The sequence below is a fragment of the Cheilinus undulatus genome, linkage group 4, assembly GCF_018320785.1.
Source record: "Cheilinus undulatus linkage group 4, ASM1832078v1, whole genome shotgun sequence".
Lineage (NCBI taxonomy): Eukaryota > Metazoa > Chordata > Actinopteri > Labriformes > Labridae > Cheilinus > Cheilinus undulatus.
Window position 1 is genome coordinate 671,010 of NC_054868.1, and position 20,768 is coordinate 691,777.

The 20,768-nt window shown below is 43.4% G+C and overlaps 1 protein-coding gene across 4 annotated transcripts in view; it reads left to right on the forward strand.

Annotated features, from left to right (window-relative positions):
• Positions 1 to 20,768, forward strand: part of LOC121507954 (heterogeneous nuclear ribonucleoprotein L-like) — a 49,275-nt gene that overhangs the window by 9,664 nt on the left and 18,843 nt on the right. For 2 of the 4 annotated variants that reach the window (XM_041784380.1, XM_041784379.1), the window contains exons 2-12: positions 9,630 to 9,748; positions 9,997 to 10,234; positions 13,500 to 13,585; positions 13,863 to 13,959; positions 14,118 to 14,190; positions 15,178 to 15,237; positions 15,315 to 15,544; positions 15,622 to 15,743; positions 15,886 to 16,084; positions 20,226 to 20,283; positions 20,373 to 20,474. In XM_041784380.1, the coding sequence (XP_041640314.1) occupies positions 9,630 to 9,748; positions 9,997 to 10,234; positions 13,500 to 13,585; positions 13,863 to 13,959; positions 14,118 to 14,190; positions 15,178 to 15,237; positions 15,315 to 15,544; positions 15,622 to 15,743; positions 15,886 to 16,084; positions 20,226 to 20,283; positions 20,373 to 20,474 (1,384 nt within the window). Of the gene's footprint in view, positions 1 to 2,144; positions 2,379 to 9,629; positions 9,749 to 9,996; positions 10,235 to 13,499; positions 13,586 to 13,862; positions 13,960 to 14,117; positions 14,191 to 15,177; positions 15,238 to 15,314; positions 15,545 to 15,621; positions 15,744 to 15,885; positions 16,085 to 20,225; positions 20,284 to 20,372; positions 20,475 to 20,768 lie in introns of those variants that run through there. The other 2 variants (XM_041784377.1, XM_041784378.1) reach the window with 2 other exon arrangements.

The window sequence follows — 20,768 nt, forward strand, 5'->3', positions numbered from 1 at the left end:
TGACTAAAATGTGAGGACTGTTATGGACTAAAACTGGACTAAAATATGAGGACTGTTATGGACTAAAACTAGACTAAAATGTGAGGACTGTTATGGACTAAAACTAGACTAAAATGTGAGGACTGTTATGGACTAAAACTGGACTAAAATGTGAGGACTGTTATGGACTAAAACTAGACTGAAATGTGAGGACTGTTATGGACTAAAACTAGACTAAAATGTGAGGACTGTTATGGACTAAAACTGGACTAAAATGTGAGGACTGTTATGGACTAAAACTGGACTAAAATGTGAGGACTGTTATGGACTAAAACTGGACTAAAATGTGAGGACTGTTATGGACTAAAACTAGACTGAAATGTGAGGACTGTTATGGACTAAAACTAGACTAAAATGTGAGGACTGTTATGGACTAAAACTAGACTAAAATGTGAGGACTGTTATGGACTAAAACTAGACTAAAATGTGAGGACTGTTATGGACTAAAACTAGACTAAAATGTGAGGACTGTTATGGACTAAAACTAGACTAAAATGTGAGGACTGTTATGGACTAAAACTGGACTGAAATGTGAGGACTGTTATGGACTAAAACTAGACTAAAATGTGAGGACTGTTATGGACTAAAACTAGACTAAAATGTGAAGACTGTTATGGACTAAAACTGGACTAAAATGTGAGGACTGTTATGGACTAAAACTGGACTAAAATGTGAGGACTGTTATGGACTAAAACTAGACTAAAATGTGAGGACTGTTATGGACTAAAACTGGACTAAAATGTGAGGACTGTTATGGACTAAAACTAGACTAAAATGTGAGGACTGTTATGGACTAAAACTGGACTAAAATGTGAGGACTGTTATGGACTAAAACTGGACTAAAATGTGAGGACTGTTATGGTCTAAAACTAGACTAAAATGTGAGGACTGTTATGGACTAAAACTGGACTAAAATGTGAGGACTGTTATGGACTAAAACTAGACTAAAATGTGAGGACTGTTATGGACTAAAACTAGACTAAAATGTGAGGACTGTTATGGACTAAAACTGGACTAAAATGTGAGGACTGTTATGGACTAAAACTAGACTAAAATGTGAGGACTGTTATGGACTAAAACTAGACTAAAATGTGAGGACTGTTATGGACTAAAACTGGACTAAAATGTGAGGACTGTTATGGACTAAAACTAGACTAAAATGTGAGGACTGTTATGGACTAAAACTAGACTAAAATGTGAGGACTGTTATGGACTAAAACTAGACTAAAGCTGCACTAAAGCTGTGTAATTAAAGACTGAGACTGAAATTTAAAATAAACTCAGCTTTAATACTCTAACACAGGGAGATTTCCCAGGGAGCCATGGGCCTGATATTTCCCGTCTGTGGCCCTCAGTGCAGAAGAATGACCACTCCTGCTTTAGTGCGTCAGAATAATCCACCGTGCTGTGAAAGCGGACGTCTCATCAGTGCAGATGCTCTCTTTCACCACCAGGGGGGCGCCACAGTCTGCAGCGATCAGACAAGGACAGAAACAGAAACAGGGTTAAACACTTTCATCAAACACACCATCATCATAATCATCATCATTCTGTCACTGTAAATAAGAAACACACAACAGCGCCACCCCCTGGTTCCTCCCTGAAAACACACTCTGCTCCATCTTTCCCAACACTCTTATCTCTATATGTTTAAAAAGCTGGAACTACACCTGGACGTCAGAGTGGCGTCTGTGATGTTGTCAGTGTTCTCTCTGCTCTCAGTCAGAGTCTGTGGTGACGGTTTCCAGGTGTGCTGCTGCAGAGGTCACATGACCTCGTTAATGAGGAAACACCTGCAGAGACCACGTCTGCCTCCGTCCTCATTTCTGAGTCTGATCAACCAGGAAGTGATGCCTCTGAGGTCACAGCACCAAATCTGAGTCTGCCTGATGCCCAGTAGGGGGCAGTCTGCTCCAAGTTAGTCACCATTCTAAGATTTAGGCTGAGAATATTAGAGCACACATCCATGATGGGTGTAGCTCCAGAGATGGACTTCATCCAAAATATGAAATATTTCACCCACTGCAAAAAAAAAGAGCAGCCAATGAGAGACAGAGCTCAGCTCTCTAAAGGCACAGCAGAGTGAGACATCTGTGTTTTTTCAGATCTTTGAAGCCACCTCAGAGAGAGAGAGAGAGAGAGAGAGAGCGAGAGAGAGAGAGGTCTCTTCCTCTGTCACATCATAAATCCTCTTCAGTGAGTCAGAGATGGAGGAGAGAGCAGAGCGAGGAGCAGAGCAGCACGCGGCCAAACGGCTCCGTACGGAGGAGGAGGAGGAGGAGGAAGAGGAGGAGGAGGCAGGGAGAGGAGGACGAGAGAGGAAGAGGAGAGGAGCCCAGGTGAGGAGAACCATCCTGACTTTACTGCTACAAACATTCAGACACTGGAAACTAGAAAATAAAAACAATAAAGTCTAAAAACAGAGAAGTGAGGCTGAAGCAAACAAAGCAGGAACAGTGGTCTGTGGTCTGACGAGTCCACATTCAGACTGCTTTTATAAATAAAGGAAGTCAAGTCCATCAGATTGTTTTCCAAACCCGTGGTGTTGGGGTGTGTTAATGGGGGTCACTCACACATCTGTGAGGGCAGCGTTAATCCTGACAGGTACACACAGGTGTTGGAGCAGCAATCCTCTACAGTACGGGTGTCAAACTCAAGGCACGGGGGCAGAATGCGGCCCACAGTGTAGTTTTACCGGCCTGCAAAATCAGTTCATATTTTAATCAGAAGTGTCTCACCTGAATGAGGTCTCCAGAATAAAAATGTGAATTGAACCACAAAAATTAAAAGAAAAACTTTGTTAAGTCATAAAAATCTGAAAAGTAGAGAGTAGAAATAGTCAGGAATGACGGAAAGAAATGTATTTGTGTTTTCATTTTGCATCCTAAGATTATGACCTAAACTTAGGATTTTTACTTTTTAGTTCATATTTTGACCTTTTAAATTCATCATTTTGACCTTTTCTCTCATATTGTGACCTTTTAGGTTCACAATTTTTAATTTTTAAATCATATTGTGACCTTTTAAATTCCTAAATTTGACTTTTAATTCCAAGTTTTCACTTTTTAAACTCCTTTTTGAATTTTATCTCATATTTTGACCTTAAAGAGTCACAATTTTGAATTTTATCTCATAAATTTTTACCTTTAAACTCTTGATTTTGTATTTTGTCTCATATCTTCACCTTTAAACTCATGATTTTAGGTCTATATCTCATATATTTGCCTTTTAAAACCTTATGTTGACTTTTAATTTTGTATTTTGACCTTTAGGACTTAAAAAGTTGACTTTTCATCTCAGATTTTGAGCCTTTAACTCATTTATTTATTTATTTATTTGACCTGGACACACAGCAACATCAATGCTGTGATATTTAACCTTTTTTTCACTGTTTAATTTCCCCTTTAATACATTACCTGTGAAAACACGGTTGACAGTTTTTGGTTAAATCTTGACCCTGTTCGGCCCTCAGGTTAGACCTGAATTTAGATTTCGGCCCCTGCTGTGGCTAAGTTTGACACCCCTGCTCCATGTCTCTGATGGTTTTGAGACAATGCCGAGGAAAAACGAGTTACAACAGCCTGGCTTCACAGTGAAACAGAGCTGTTGCAAACTGAAGCACAAAATACAACAAAACCATCCGACTTCAGATGAACATCAGCATCAAGAATGTGAAAGGATTGCTCTTTCAGTCCCTCAACAGTGAGGCTCTTACTGAGAGCTGTTAGTGGAAGAAGTGATGGAACAGAGGGAAACGTGCATTCTTCTAAGACCCACTAAACCTGACTGCTTTGATAAATGAACGACGTGTCTTTGCCATGTTTTAGGTTTTTATAGTTTTAAAAGGATTTGAAAATCACTTTGTTCTGATTGATTCACATTTTTTACAGTGTCCCAGCTTTTTTGGAACTGGTGTTTGTATCTACGGCATCAGGTTCTCTGATTATCTCTGAATAGCCGATCATTTTGTGCATCCTCTCCTGCTGGGTGAGACCGCAAGGCCTCTCTGGCAGGGACAGGAAGTGCCCGCTCTCAGCAGGAAGTGAGGCCATCTGTTTACCTCCATGAGAGCGTTTGTTTTATTTTCCTCTCTGCAGGATTCAGGCTGTCAGAGCGTTGGCGGGTTTGTGTTCAGGCTGACACATAAAGACAGGGAACAGATGATGGAGAGCTTAGCCTTTCTCAGAAAACACGGCGTATCAGGATGAATCTGTGAAGTCTGGATTCACTCAAACATGTGAGACTTGAACAGTCATCCCTCAGCACACAAACACACCAGACAGAGAGCATCATGGGTAGAGAAAACTGTCTGCAGAGGCCAAAGATAGTCTGATGGTGTTTGTGGACGACCACTTCCCGCTGCGGCCCACGTCTCCTCACCGTGGACCGCTCTGATTGGTTTAATGCTGTATCTTCGTTAGCCTCCTCTGTGATGGAGCTGAGCGCTCTGGAACATGACGGAGAAACTCGGACACATGAAGCCGTCATCACGGCGCTCTCTGCACGTGTCTGTGCAGCACCGCTGTTTCTGCTCCGACTGATTTGCATGCTGGGTAAATCACCTGCTGAGCCGAGGATTAGACCCTCAGACTGTCTGCTCGCCACAGACGTTCAGTCGACATCAAAGCACCTTTGATCTCGCCGTTTGATGCTTTTAATAGAGCGAGGATCAAACGGAGCGCCGCTGAAGACGTGAAGACCGACCAGAGAACAGACGGCTGAGAGGAGGATGAATCATTCATGTTCTCACTTTATGAACGGGTGCACCCTTCATCCATCCAACCGTTCATCCATGCATCTATGCATCCATCCATCCATCCATCCATCCATCCATCCATCAATCCATGTAATCATCCATCCATCCATCCATGTAATCATCCATCCATCCATCCATCCATGTAATCATCCATCCATCCATCCATCCATGTAATCATCCATCCATCCATCCATCCATCCATGTAATCATCCATCCATCCATCCATCCATCCATCCATCCATCCATCCATCCATCAATCCATGTAATCATCCATCCATCCATCCATCCATCCATCCATCCATCCATCCATCCATCAATCCATGTAATCATCCATCCATCCATCCATCCATGTAATCATCCATCCATCCATCCATCCATCCATCCATCAATCCATGTAATCATCCATCCATCCATCCATCCATCCATCCATCCATCAATCCATGTAATCATCCATCCATCCATCCATCCATCCATCCATCCATGTAATCATCCATCCATCCATCCATCCATCCATCCATCCATCCATGTAATCATCCATCCATCCATCCATCCATCCATCCATCATTCCATGTAATCATCCATCCATCCATCCATCCATCCATCCATGTAATCATCCATCCATCCATCCATCAATCCATGTAATCATCCATCCATCCATCCATCCATGTAATCATCCATCCATCCATCCATCCATCCATGTAATCATCCATCCATCCATCCATCCATCCATGTAATCATCCATCCATCCATCCATGCATCTATGCATCCATCCATCCATCCAGCCATCCATCCATGCATGCATCTATGCATCCATCCATCCATCCATCCATGTAATCATCCATCCATCCATCCATGCATCTATGTATCCATCCATCCATCCATGCATCTATGCATCCATCCATCCATCCATGCATCTATCCATCCATCCATCCATCCATGTAATCATCCATCCATCCATCCATGCATCTATGCATCCATCCATCCATCCATCCATCCATGCATCTATGCATCCATCCATCCATCCATCCATCCATCCATGCATCTATCCATCCATCCATCCATCCATGTAATCATCCATCCATCCATCCATGCATCTATGCATCCATCCATCCAGCCATCCATCCATGCATCTATGCATCCATCCACCCATCCATCCATCCATGCATCTATGCATCCATCCATCCATCCATCCATCCATCCATGCATCTATCCATCCATCCATCCATCCATGTAATCATCCATCCATCCATCCATCCATCCATGCATCTATGCATCCATCCATCCATCCATCCATCCATGCATCTATGCATCCATCCAACTATCCATCCATCCATCCATCCATCCATGCATCTATGCATCCATCCATCCATCCATGCATCTATGCATCCATCCAACATCCATGCATCTATGCATCCATCCATCCATCCATCCATCCATCCATCCATCCATGCATCTATGCATCCATCCAACCATCCATGCATCTATGCATCCATCCATCCATCCATCCATCCATCCATCCATCCATGCATCTATGCATCCATCCAACCATCCATGCATCTATGCATCCATCCATCCATCCATCCATCCATGCATCTATGCATCCATCCAACCATCCATCCATCCATCCATCCATGCATCTATGCATCCATCCATCCATCCATCCATCCATCCATGTAATCATCCATCCATCCATCCATCCATCCATCCATCCATCCATCCAAGCATCCATCCATCCACTGAGGGTCCATGAACATCTTCCATGGCTGTTATAAACCTCCTTCATCCATCACAGAGTTCATAAAAGATGAATCCTCAGCCTTGTTAGCTGCTCATTTGCTCAGGAGCTAACAGGACAATGTTTATAATGTTTACAGTGAAGGGTCAGAGAGGAGGGGGGAAGTGGGGGCCGAGGCCACAGACTGAGACCTCACTGTAATGATCCGCCACGTAGGGAGGAAGGAAGTAACCTGTCACTGACATCGACACTAAATAAGGACACACATTTAACCTAAAAGGTGAAGTTACCATGGTAACCAGGCTGTCTGAACCCCTGTAGAGGACGAACAACAGGAAGTTTCATCTCTGCAGGTCTCTGCTGACAGACATGAGGGATGTAAAAAATGAACAGCAGGAGCAGAAGAAGACCAAGAGCTGAGACCACAGAGAGCCAGTGTAGACCCTCACTCTGGTTTTAGATCAGTCACGTGATCCAGACGTCAGTGTAGACCCTCACTCTGGTTTTAGATCAGTCACATGATCCAGACGTCAGTGTAGACCCTCCCTCTGGTTTTAGATCAGTCACATGATGCAGACGTCAATGTGGACCCTCACCCGGTTTTAGATAAGTCACATGAACCAGATTTCAGCGTAGACCCTCACTCTGGTTTTAGATCAGTCACATGATCCAGACGTCAGTGTAGACCCTCCCTCTGGTTTTAGATCAGTCACATGATCCAGACGTCAGTGTAGACCCTCCCTCTGGTTTTAGATCAGTCACATGATCCAGACGTCAGTGTAGACCCTCCCTCTGGTTTTAGATCAGTCACATGATCCAGACGTCAGTGTAGACCCTCACTCTGGTTTCAGACCAGTCACATGATCCAGACGTCAGTGTGGACCCTCCCTCTGGTTTTAGATCAGTCACATGATCCAGACGTCAGTGTAGACCCTCACTCTGGTTTTAGACCAGTCACATGATCCAGACATCAATGTGGACCCTCACTCTGGTTTTAGATCAGTCACATGATCCAGACGTCAGTGTAGACCCTCACTCTGGTTTTAGACCAGTCACATGATCCAGACGTCAATGTGGACCCTCACTCTGGTTTTAGATCAGTCACATGATCCAGATGTCAGTGTAGACCCTCACTCTGGTTTTGAACTAGTTTATTTTTATTCTGAGACTTGTGTTTTTCTTCTTGTAAAAACAACAACAGGAAGTTTCATCGAGACTGTTCTAACCTCATCCATCTCTGTGGCAGTTACACGAACATGATAAATGTGTCTGAGGATGACAGTTAGGGTGTCATCTATGCTGTGACTCAGATCTGATCTTTCAAAGGTCAGACAAAGCGTGTTTCCTGTTGGTGTCAGCCTTCAGCCTCCACCTGCAGCAGAAAACAGGTCAGGATGGAAGGGCTGCAAAAGGTGCAAACGCCGCAAACGCTGCCGTGCTTGACTCGTTAAACCTCTTCCTGACAAACACACCGACAATTCTCTGAAGACATTTTCTGACTGTAACAGTCATGATTGTTTTTCTCACCCACAACAAGACAGACGCTGTCTGCAACAACCCGCCAAAATAAAAGTCCCATCTTATCTGTGGACTTCTTGTCAACACAGTGTCATTTTGTGGGTTTATATATATATATATATATATATATATATATATATATATATATATATATATATATATTTATATATATATATATATATATATTTTTTTTTTTTTCACAAAGATTCATCTTGACTGAGGGATCAGATGGCTCAGATTTTTGGAGGTCAAAGGTTAAGGTCATAGCACTCATGCATGTTAATATAAAACATATGTGACCTCAGGATAAACTGATTGGTACTAAAACATAGTAGTAGTTTAGAACTTTTAGAATGTTTGCCTAAAACGTCCAGTGGGATTTTAGTTATTTACTTCAAATGTTGCAGACAATTTGCTATTAACTTTCATGAAAATGTCATTGAAATTTTAAGAAATTTGCTTGGAAATTTTCAAGAATTTTAATGAAGATTTTGGGAACAGATCTTTTCAAAAGTCCAGGTGAAAATCATGTTGTTGTTTTTTAATTATTATTTTGTTCATTCTTATAGGAATTTGACATATACAGTGCTTAAAAAATTTATTAGACATTTATTAAACATAAATATTTTGGAAGTCTTTCAAAAACTTGTTTAAAACTAAAAACTAAAACTAAAAATGTTGTACCATTTTGAACAGGAATGAGGAATTTCAAACTGTTTTTAACTGCTATTTTTTCATTTTTTTGTAAATCAGTAAATTTGTAAATTCATGGATAACAATAATAATTCTATTTTAGCATTAAAAATCTTGTTTGGGTTAAAGAGCTTCTACATATTGGTGTATTAACCATTGCAGAAACATCAAAAGTGATTTTGGTAATTACCAATGCTGTTAATGTAGGGCAGCTGTGGCAGAAACCTGACTGTGGTTAGGGTTAGGGTGGAATAATACATTTGTTAAGCTCTGTGTATTTGGGGATTTTGGAAATAACACTCAGCCTAAACATTTGCTCTGAAACCGATCCAGGTCTGGGTTTTCTGCAGAAACAGGACCTTCAGGAAAATAGTGGACATGAGTTTTGGTCTGGACTACTTCCTGTTTAAAGAGGCTGAGCTTTTTAACGGATCAGGTCGACTGATCCCAAAGAAGAGGGAGAAACCAAAAATCTATTCCAGCTCAATCTCAGGAAAATTAATGACGGTTCTTCTCCTTTAGTCTAGTTTATTTCTGTTTCTATCTCATGTCTGTGGAATCGCTCCCACAGCGGCGTGCTCCCACAGTGGGTTCTGTTTTTAACATTAGGTGTTAAAAATCATCTGGAACTGGCCGTATGTCTCTGGTCTAGCATGGTTTTAAGTTAAATTCAGATTTCTAAATGTCTGCTGGGTCTCTGTCTTAACGCTCCAGTTGTAGTGAGTTCATTGTCCCATCAGCTCTTCTTTCCATATTATTAACGCCCGACAGTAAACCTCAGAGTCTGTGTCGTAGAATCTCCGGTTAGATGGAGGAGGCTGGTGGAGTCATGGTAAATACACTGACATAAATAGTTTGAAGAACTTTTTATGTTTCTTTTGTCTTCAGGATGTTTTGGGGGAGACTTACCGACTCCCTCCGTCTCCGGTGGTCCACGTTCGAGGACTCTGTGACGCCGTGGTGGAAGCCGATCTGGTGGAGGCGCTCGACAAGTTCGGCAACATCCGGTAACAATAACGCTCCTAAAATCCAAACTTTCTGCTCTTTCTCCTCTAGGAATGTGACCCAGACCACAGTTCCTCTAGTCTCCACTAGGGGCAGTCTCCTGTAGTGAGTCAAAACTCATAGAGGTCCATGTTAGAGTGATGTAGAATTATGGGGACGCCTCTTTTTCATGTAAACGTGATAACCTACCCTAACAAACCTGACGGCGTTAATGTAAACCTCAGTCCTCCTCGCTCTGCTCCGCCCACAGCTACGTGATGATGATGCCGTTTAAGCGCCAGGCTCTGGTGGAGTTCGACAGCATGGAGAGCGCCCAGCGCTGCGTGTCGGTCGCTACCCGTGAGGCGGTGTGCATCGCCGAGCAGCGGGCCTTCTTCAACTTCTCCACCAGCCAGAGGATCACCAGACCGACCAACGCCGACGACCCAACGGGGGCGAACAAAGTCCTGCTGCTGTCCATCCAGAACCCGCTGTACCCCATCACCACCGTAAGTCCAGGACCCGTTTACACAACAACGCCGTCCTACATGCGGCGTTTGGTCATTTCAGTGAGGCTCTGGGCCTGTCAGAGGTAAAACCAGGAACCCTCAGAGGGTAGCCGTCTCACTGCTGCAGACTAGAGCACAGGTGTCAAACTCAAGGCCCGGGGGCCAAAACTGGCCAGTGGAACGATTATATCCTATCATATTTGTATCCTAACTGGTCCACCAGTCTGAGGTCTGCAGATTTCCTCCTGTATAAAACTGTAAACTTGATGATTTAAAATATCCTTATTAAGCCATAAAAATCTGAAAAAGTAAAGAGTAAAAAAGATTTCAGAAATAGTCACGAATGTCTTCTCATCTCATAATTTGGACTTTCTAGGTCACTAGATTCACAATTTTAAATTTTAAGTCATATTTTGACCTTATCAACTCTTATTTTGGCTTTTTAATACCATATTTTGACTTTCAAACACATGACTTCTGTTTTTTCTCATATTTTGACATTTTAAATTAATAATTTTGACTTTTTATATCATATTTTGACCTTTTACACTCCCAATTTTAAATTCAAGTCATATCTTTAACTTTTTAACTCATCATTTTGAATTCTAGCTCATAATTTGACATTTTCATCTCCTAATTTTTGACTTTTTTTATCCCATATATTGAACTATCAGACTCACCATTTGAAAATTTAAGACATAATTGTCTTTTAAACTCATGATTTCAAATTTTATCTCATATTTTGACCTTTCAAACTTGCGATTTCAACTTTCTCCTGATATATTTGCTCTTTAAAAACATAATTTTTCTATTTTTAATATCTTGTTCTGATCTTTCAAAGTAATAAGTTGGAATTTTTATCTCAGATTTGAACCTTCAAACCTATTATTTTTACTTTTTTAAAATTCCAAATGGTTTATCATCAGTGCTGTTTTTTTTTTTTTTTTCCATATTTTCATCACTGGTGAAAATGAGGTTGACAGTTCAAGGTTGTGTTGACCCTGTTAGGCCCTCAGGTTAGACCTAAATACAGAACCCGGCCCCTGCCGGGCTAGAGGAAACTACTGAAGAAGTTCCAGAGCTTCTTAGAGTCCCCACATATGGCACCAGTGTCCCATGAATGCAGAGGTGTCAAGTAACTAAGTACAAATACTTCATTACTTTACTTAAGTAGACATTTTGGGTATCTATACTTTACTGGAGTAATTATTTTTCAGCCTTCTTTTTACTTCTACTCCTTACATTTTAAAATTAGCCTCATTACTCCTGTTTCATTTCAGCTTGTTTTCATTCCGGCTTGTCATCGTTCAAAAACCCCAAAAAACCAATCCAGATAAATCATGCCATCCAGATAGAGTGACTTTGATTGTGGTTGGATGAGAAGTATAAACATAATACCATTCTGACACCCTATTGGTTTGTACACGATCCATCACACCTGTGCACGACACAAATCACGTCACACTCCAGCAAGGAAACAGCAGACGTATGCAGCCTAGTACAAAGATGTCCGTGGCAGAGACTCAAGAGAATTGGAGCGAAATGTCCCAACCAATCACCAGCCAGGAGGTTGGTAGCCAGGAAGACCAGTACTTATAGGAACTAGTCATCATATCTTCATAAACATGTTAATGCTCAGTAGGACACATATATGGTTCTTGAATGTATTTACATTGTACTAAAATGTTCATTTTCAATGGGCATGAATGTAGCTGATACAGGTTCATCCCAGATGTTTCAACATTAACATTTTAATCTAACATTATAGTCATTATGGCCTTTAGAAACATGTTTTTGGGGAGATGGGGTAGTGAACTAGAAGTATTTTAAACCCTAGTATCTATACTTCTACAGAAGTCTTTTAAACCCTAGTATCTATACTTCTACAGAAGTCTTCTTAAATCCTAGTATCTATACTTCTACAGAAGTCTTCTTAAATCCTAGTATCTATACTTCTACAGAAGTCTTTTAAACCCTAGTATCTATACTTCTACAGAAGTCTTCTTAAATCCTAGTATCTATACTTCTACAGAAGTCTTTTAAACCCTAGTATCTATACTTCTTCAGAAGTCTTCTTAAATCCTAGTATCTATACTTCTACAGAAGTCTTTTAAACCCTAGTATCTATACTTCTACAGAAGTCTTCTTAAATCCTAGTATCTATACTTCTACAGAAGTCTTTTAAACCCTAGTATCTATACTTCTTCAGAAGTCTTCTTAAACCCTAGTATCTATACTTCTACAGAAGTCTTTTAAACCCTAGTATCTATACTTCTACAGAAGTCTTCTTAAATCCTAGTATCTATACTTCTACAGAAGTCTTTTAAACCCTAGTATCTATACTTCTTCAGAAGTCTTCTTAAATCCTAGTATCTATACTTCTACAGAAGTCTTCTTAAACCCTAGTATCTATACTTCTACAGAAGTCTTTTAAACCCTAGTATCTATACTTCTACAGAAGTCTTTTAAACCCTAGTATCTATACTTCTACAGAAGTCTTTTAAATCCTAGTATCTATACTTCTACAGAAGTCTTTTAAACCCTAGTATCTATACTTCTACAGAAGTCTTTTAAATCCTAGTATCTATACTTCTACAGAAGTCTTTTAAACCCTAGTATCTATACTTCTACAGAAGTCTTTTAAACCCTAGTATCTATACTTCTACAGAAGTCTTTTTAAACCCTAGTATCTATACTTCTACAGAAGTCTTTTTAAACCCTAGTATCTATACTTCTACAGAAGTCTTTTAAACCCTAGTATCTATACTTCTACAGAAGTCTTTTTAAACCCTAGTATCTATACTTCTACAGAAGTCTTTTAAACCCTAGTATCTATACTTCTTCAGAAGTCTTCTTAAATCCTAGTATCTATACTTCTACAGAAGTCTTTTAAATCCTAGTATCTATACTTCTACAGAAGTCTTTTAAACCCTAGTATCTATATTTCTACAGAAGTCTTTTAAACCCTAGTATCTATACTTCTACAGAAGTCTATTAAACCCTAGTATCTATACTTCTACAATAGTCTTTTAAACCCTAGTATCTATACTTCTACAGAAGTCTATTAAACCCTAGTATCTATACTTCTACAATAGTCTTTTAAACCCTAGTATCTATACTTCTACAGAAGTCTTTTAAACCCTAGTATCTATACTTCTCCAGTAGTCTTTTAAACCCTAGTGTCTATACTTCTACCCGAGGAATGAAGGAAAGGACTTTTGATACCTCTGCATGAATGTCACTGATTGTCTCTGTTCTGTTTCAGGACGTCCTGTACAACGTCTGTAATCCTGCTGGTAATGTCCAGCGCATCGTCATCTTTAAACGCAACGGCATCCAGGCCATGGTGGAATATCCTGACTGTTAAAGCGTTACAGATGTTTTATTGTTCAGACAGTGAATCAGAGCTGGACTCATCTCATTGCATTTCCTACTCTGTGGCCCAGCGAGGGCCAGGAGGTGGAAATTAGCAGGAAGCTCTCTGCAGCTTCATGCTCTGAGCTGTGTCATGATGCTAAACTTCTCCTTCTTTTAGATCAAACACAGTCTGTAGCTTTGAAACGCCGCCTTAGTATCATTCTCTTTTCTGATTGGCCATCTGATGACCATCCTTAACAAGCTCGTTAACGTTTGAGTCAGTGGAGGATGCTCAGAAGGCCAAGCTGGCTCTGAACGGCGCCGACATCTACGCCGGCTGCTGCACGCTGAAGATGGAGTACGCTCGGGTAAACACACACACACACACGCCTCCTCACTAACACACACACACACACACCCCTCCTCACTAACACACAGTCTGCTGCATGCACACACACACACCTGCACCCTCCTGCCCACACACACACCCCCACCCAGAGGTGCTGTGCTCTGTCGCCCCCTGCAGCCCGAAAGACTGAACGTCATCCGCAACGACAACAACAGCTGGGATTACACCAAACCCTTCCTCCTGCACCCAGGTACGAAACACACCCACATTTATCTCTATAGGGTATTCATGATAGACCAGAGACCAGGTCACTGATAGACCAGAGACCAGAACCCTGATAGACCAGAGACAGTGCCCCTGATAAAGCAGAGACAGGGCCCCTGATAAACCAGGGACAGGGCCCCTGATAAACTAGAGACAGTGCCCCTGATAAACCAGGGACAGGGCCCCTGATAAACCAGAGACAGGGCCCCTGATAAACCAGGGACAGGGCCCCTGATAAACCAGGGACAGGGCCCCTGATAAAGCAGAGACAGGGCCCCTGATAAACCAGGGACAGGGCCCCTGATAAACCAGGGACAGGGCCCCTGATAAACCAGGGACAGGGCCCCTGATAAAGCAGAGACAGGGCCCCTGATAAACCAGGGACAGGGCCCCTGATAAACTAGAGACAGGGCCCCTGATAGACCAGAGACAGGGCCCCTGATAAAGCAGAGACAGGGCCCCTGATAAACCAGGGACAGGGCCCCTGATAAAGCAGAGACAGGGCCCCTGATAAACCAGGGACAGGGCCCCTGATAAACTAGAGACAGGGCCCCTGATAAACCAGAGACAGGGCCCCTGATAAACCAGGGACAGGGCCCCTGATAAACCAGAGACAGGGCCCCTGATAAACCAGAGGCCAGGCCCCTGATAAACCAGAGACAGGGCCCCTGATAAACCAGAGGCCAGGCCCCTGATAAACCAGGGACAGGGCCCCTGATAAACCAGAGGCCAGGCCCCTGATAAACCAGAGACAGGGCCCCTGATAAACCAGGGACAGGGCCCCTGATAAACCAGAGGCCAGGCCCCTGATAAACCAGAGACAGGGCCCCTGATAAACCAGGGACAGGGCCCCTGATAAACCAGAGGCCGGGCCCCTGATAAACCAGTTAGACGACCAACCTTCCAGACATCCTGGAAACGATGTGATTGGTCGGAGCGGCCTGACCGAAGCGTGTTCTGTTCATAATTTCAGAGCGAGGAGCAGGGAGGAAGCGTCAGGCCATCCTGGGAGAACATCCCTCCAACGGCTATGGTAATCAGTCTGATTCCTTCATTTTCCCATCATGCTCTCTGCCTGTCCCTCACTGGGCCGTCTCCACCTCTCTGCAGGCCCACACTGCCCCCTGCTGCCTGCTCCAGCTAACAGCAGGTTCAGGAGGAGCGGTGAGGAGGTGCAGGACCTCATCACTTACCCGCTGCTCTTTCCTAAGTCCTCCTCTTCCTCCTACCCCCGTCACGCTGCCTCCAGCTCCGTCGCCATGGTGAGCAGCCTCCATCCTACCAAGATGAACTGCAGCCGCGTCTTCAACCTCTTCTGTCTCTATGGTAACGTGGAGAAGGTGCGTGCAGCATCATCTCTAGTGCTCTTACCGTCCATGTCAAAGACCTCATCCTGACTGGACTGCTGTGTTTGCAGGTGAAGTTCATGAAGAGCGTCCCCGGCACGGCGCTGGTGGAGATGGGAGACGAGTATGCCGTGGATCGAGCCGTGACGCACCTCAACAGCGTCAAGGTGTTTGGAAGAAAACTCAACGTCTGGTAAGAAACGACTGCAGCTGTAAGACCAGGTTCAGGAGAGGAACCACGGCAGGGTCGGGCCTCCTGTCCTCGCTGTTACTGCGGTCCTCTCCATACCTGTCCATCCTTTCCTCTTTCTAACCCCGCCTCCTCTCCTCCCTAGCGTGTCCAAGCAGCACGCCGTGATCCCCAGTCAGGTGTTCGAGCTCTCCGATGGCAGCAGCAGCTACCAGGACTTCAGCCTGACCAGGAACAACCGCTTCAACAGCACGCAGAGCGGCAGGAACATCATCCAGCCGCCAGCCGCCATACTGCACTTCTACAACGCCCCGCCCTCGCTAAGCCAGCAGCAGCTTCATGACGTAAGGAAGGACTGAATATTTATAGACGTGTCTTAGACGGGTTTAAAGAAGAACGAAGTGTGAGACAACTGTCTGAACTCTAAACAGAAGGAGAGCGAGAACGCAGCCTTGTAGGACGCCTTCAATGATGGGACTGTTTTTATAAAGCAAATAAAGACTTGAGATTACAGCAGCTATAGAAAGTACTGACCCCCTTTGATGTTTAACCCTTTCAGTGATTTTATGAATCAATCATGGTTAATACAATTTGGCTTTTTGACCAAAAAAAAAATTCAAAAACCCTCTTTAATATTAAAGTGAAAACAGGTTTCTACAAAGTTATATGACTTAAATACAAATCTGTAATGTAAATTCAGAGAGTGCATAAATATTCCTCCTTCTAGTCAGTCCTTAGTAGAGTCTCCTCTGTCCTCAGTCTCTCTCTGAGTCTGCTTGGATAGGTCTCAGTCTCTCACTGAGTCTGCGTGGATAGGTCTCAGTCTCTGAGTCTGCGTGGATAGGTCTCAGTCTCTCTCTGAGTCTGCGTGGATAGGTCTCAGTCTCTCTCTGAGTCTGTGTGGATAGGTCTCAGTCTCTCTCTGAGTCTGCGTGGATAGGTCTCAGTCTCTCACTGAGTCTGCGTGGATAGGTCTCAGTATCTCTCTGAGTCTGCGTGGATAGGTCTCAGTCTCTCTGAGTCTGCGTGGATAGGTCTCAGTCTCTCTCTGAGTCTGCGTGGATAGGTCTCAGTCTCTCTGAGTCTGCGTGGATAGGTCTCAGTCTCTCTCTGAGTCTGTGTGGATAGGTCTCAGTCTCTCTCTGAGTCTGTGTGGATAGGTCTCAGTCTCTCTCTGAGTCTGCGTGGATAGGTCTCAGTCTCTCTGAGTCTGCGTGGATAGGTCTCAGTCTCTCTCTGAGTCTGTGTGGATAGGTCTCAGTCTCTCTGAGTCTGTGTGGATAGGTCTCAGTCTCTCTCTGAGTCTGTGTGGATAGGTCTCAGTCTCTCTCTGAGTCTGCGTGGATAGGTCTCAGTCTCTCTGAGTCTGCGTGGATAGGTCTCAGTATCTCTCTGAGTCTGCGTGGATAGGTCTCAGTCTCTCACTGAGTCTGCGTAGATAGGTCTCAGTCTCTCTGAGTCTGCGTGGATAGGTCTCAGTCTCTCTCTGAGTCTGTGTGGATAGGTCTCAGTCTCTCTCTGAGTCTGTGTGGATAGGTCTCAGTCTCTCTGAGTCTGCGTGGATAGGTCTCAGTCTCTCTCTGAGTCTGCGTGGATAGGTCTCAGTCTCTCTGAGTCTGCGTGGATAGGTCTCAGTCTCTCTCTGAGTCTGCGTGGATAGGTCTCAGTCTCTCTCTGAGTCTGCGTGGATAGGTCTCAGTCTCTCTGAGTCTGCGTGGATAGGTCTCAGTCTCTCTCTGAGTCTGCGTGGATAGGTCTCAGTCTCTCTGAGTCTGCGTGGATAGGTCTCAGTCTCTCTCTGAGTCTGTGTGGATAGGTCTCAGTCTCTCACTGAGTCTGCGTGGATAGGTCTCAGTCTCTCACTGAGTCTGCGTGGATAGGTCTCAGTATCTCTCTGAGTCTGCGTGGATAGGTCTCAGTCTCTCTGAGTCTGCGTGGATAGGTCTCAGTCTCTCTCTGAGTCTGCGTGGATAGGTCTCAGTCTCTCTGAGTCTGCGTGGATAGGTCTCAGTCTCTCTCTGAGTCTGTGTGGATAGGTCTCAGTCTCTCTCTGAGTCTGCGTGGATAGGTCTCAGTCTCTCTGAGTCTGCATGGATAGGTCTCAGTCTCTCTCTGAGTCTGTGTGGATAGGTCTCAGTCTCTCTGAGTCTGTGTGGATAGGTCTCAGTCTCTCTCTGAGTCTGTGTGGATAGGTCTCAGTCTCTCTCTGAGTCTGCGTGGATAGGTCTCAGTCTCTCTGAGTCTGCGTGGATAGGTCTCAGTATCTCTCTGAGTCTGCGTGGATAGGTCTCAGTCTCTCACTGAGTCTGCGTAGATAGGTCTCAGTCTCTCTGAGTCTGCGTGGATAGGTCTCAGTCTCTCTCTGAGTCTGTGTGGATAGGTCTCAGTCTCTCTCTGAGTCTGTGTGGATAGGTCTCAGTCTCTCTGAGTCTGCGTGGATAGGTCTCAGTCTCTCTCTGAGTCTGCGTGGATAGGTCTCAGTCTCTCTGAGTCTGCGTGGATAGGTCTCAGTCTCTCTCTGAGTCTGCGTGGATAGGTCTCAGTCTCTCTCTGAGTCTGCGTGGATAGGTCTCAGTCTCTCTGAGTCTGCGTGGATAGGTCTCAGTCTCTCTCTGAGTCTGCGTGGATAGGTCTCAGTCTCTCTGAGTCTGCGTGGATAGGTCTCAGTCTCTCTCTGAGTCTGCGTGGATAGGTCTCAGTCTCTCTCTGAGTCTGCGTGGATAGGTCTCAGTCTCTCTCTGAGTCTGCGTGGATAGGTCTCAGTCTCTCTGAGTCTGCGTGGATAGGTCTCAGTCTCTCTCTGAGTCTGCGTGGATAGGTCTCAGTCTCTCTTAGTCTGCGGATAGGTCTCAGTCTCTCTCTGAGTCTGTGTGGATAGGTCTCAGTCTCTCTGAGTCTGTGTGGATAGGTCTCAGTCTCTCTCTGAGTCTGCGTGGATAGGTCTCAGTCTCTCTGAGTCTGCGTGGATAGGTCTCAGGCCTTGTACACACGTAGCTGAGTATTTTCTAGAACGAATATCCCCCTTCATTGGTTTTTAAGAATACTTTCATCCACACCTGATCGTTTACAAAAAAAAACATCATCCACACGTAACCGGGCAATCCGTCATTAAATGCTGCCCCAAGCGTGCCAAACCCACAGGTGGCAGTGTTTGTCAGACTTGACACCCGTGCCAGCCAATCAGAATGAACTTCCATCATTCTGTATCTTCCCCCAGAGATTCAAACACGGCGCAAGCTGTGGCATTTGAGAACCAAAAACTCTCTTTCCCGGCATACACATACATACACATGTAACACATATTAATAGTGAAAATTGTCATTATAATAATAGTCATAATTATTATGATATTGATAATGCTGATAATATCAATACTACTACTTCTACTGCCACTAATAATAATGATACTACTACTACTAATGATAATAATAATAGTAATAGTTATTATGATAATAATTATATAAATAATGATGATTAAAAAAAGATAATAATAATAATAATAAAAACAAAACAAGACCAAAAAAAAAAAAACAGAAATAAGATAAATGTAGGGAATTTAACGGTGGTCATTCAGAAATAAAAGAAAACAAAAACAAAAGAAATTGTAATGATAAAGTGAGGATGGTGGAGGTAATTGACAGAAAAACCAAGATCACTACTTTAGTGTGTGTGTCAAACAGATATTGGTGACAGCTGGGCAGGTCATGATTGTAGGAAGGTAGTAAATGGGAGCCAGGCAGGATTATGATCAAGGTTATTGTCAGAGGAGTTTGTATTTTCTAGGGAGACATAATCTATGAGCAGGTTTGTCCAGTGTGTGATGGTTGTTAAGTGCCGTGATTTCCAGTTCATGAGGATAGTCTTCTTGGCGATAGTTAGCGCCACAAGAAGTAAACGTAAAAATCAGTGCTGTATGTAGCCGTACACGTCAGTAAAACCAGAACTTTTATCGGTGCTGTATGTAGCCGTACACGTCAGTAAAACCAGAACTTTTATCAGTGCTGTTTGTAGCCGTACACGTCAGTAAAACCAGAACTTTTATCGGTGCTGTATGTAGCCGTACACGTCAGTAAAACCAGAACTTTTATCGGTGCTGTTTGTAGCCGTACACGTCAGTAAAACCAGAACTTTTATCGGTGCTGTTTGTAGCCGTACACGTCAGTAAAAACAGAACTTTTATCGGTGCTGTTTGTAGCCGTACACATCAGTAAAACCAGAACTTTTATCGGTGCTGTTTGTAGCCGTACATGTCAGTAAAACCAGAACTTTTATCAGTGCTGTTTGTAGCCGTACACGTCAGTAAAACCAGAACTTTTATCAGTGCTGTTTGTAGCCGTACATGTCAGTAGATTCAGATCAGGTGTTTTTGTACCTGGACTTTTCAGTTTTTATAGTAATCATTTAAATAAGCTAACGAAGGCCCACCCTCAGTGGGTTTTTTCCCTCCTGAGTATTTAAAGCTCCGCTCTTTTTCTTCATCTGCAGCTCTGCACTGATCACAACGTCCCCGGCTTCACCAAGTTCAAGATCTTTGATGCCAAATGTGAGTGTAGAGCCAGGTTAAAGATAACGATACCAGACAGTCAGAGGTCCTGACGTCTTCCTCATCTTCTCTCCTCCTCTTCGTCCCAGCAGCCACCTCTAAGACTCTGTCCGGTCTTCTGGAGTTTGACAGTAAATTTGAGGCTGCAGATGCTCTGACTGTCCTCAACCATCACCAGATGAGGGTACCAGGTAAGTCCTCACCTAGCAACAGAGGAACCAGGGTCCACTGAGGCCGAGTCCACAGTTTAGCTAGACATTTGGATATTTTTGATTATAGCTTTTAAGAGACTTTATCCCTCTTGGAGCCTTTTAGGCCTTTTTAAATGTATTTTTGCTCTTACTTTGGCAGTTTTCATGCTGAGATGATGATATTTGACAAAGATGTTCATTTTTTTAAAGAATTTTTGAAATTTCATAATCCAGACTGTGTTGACAGAATTTTCCACTGTGTAGACAAAAAACCTCCCACTCCCCCTCCTAAAG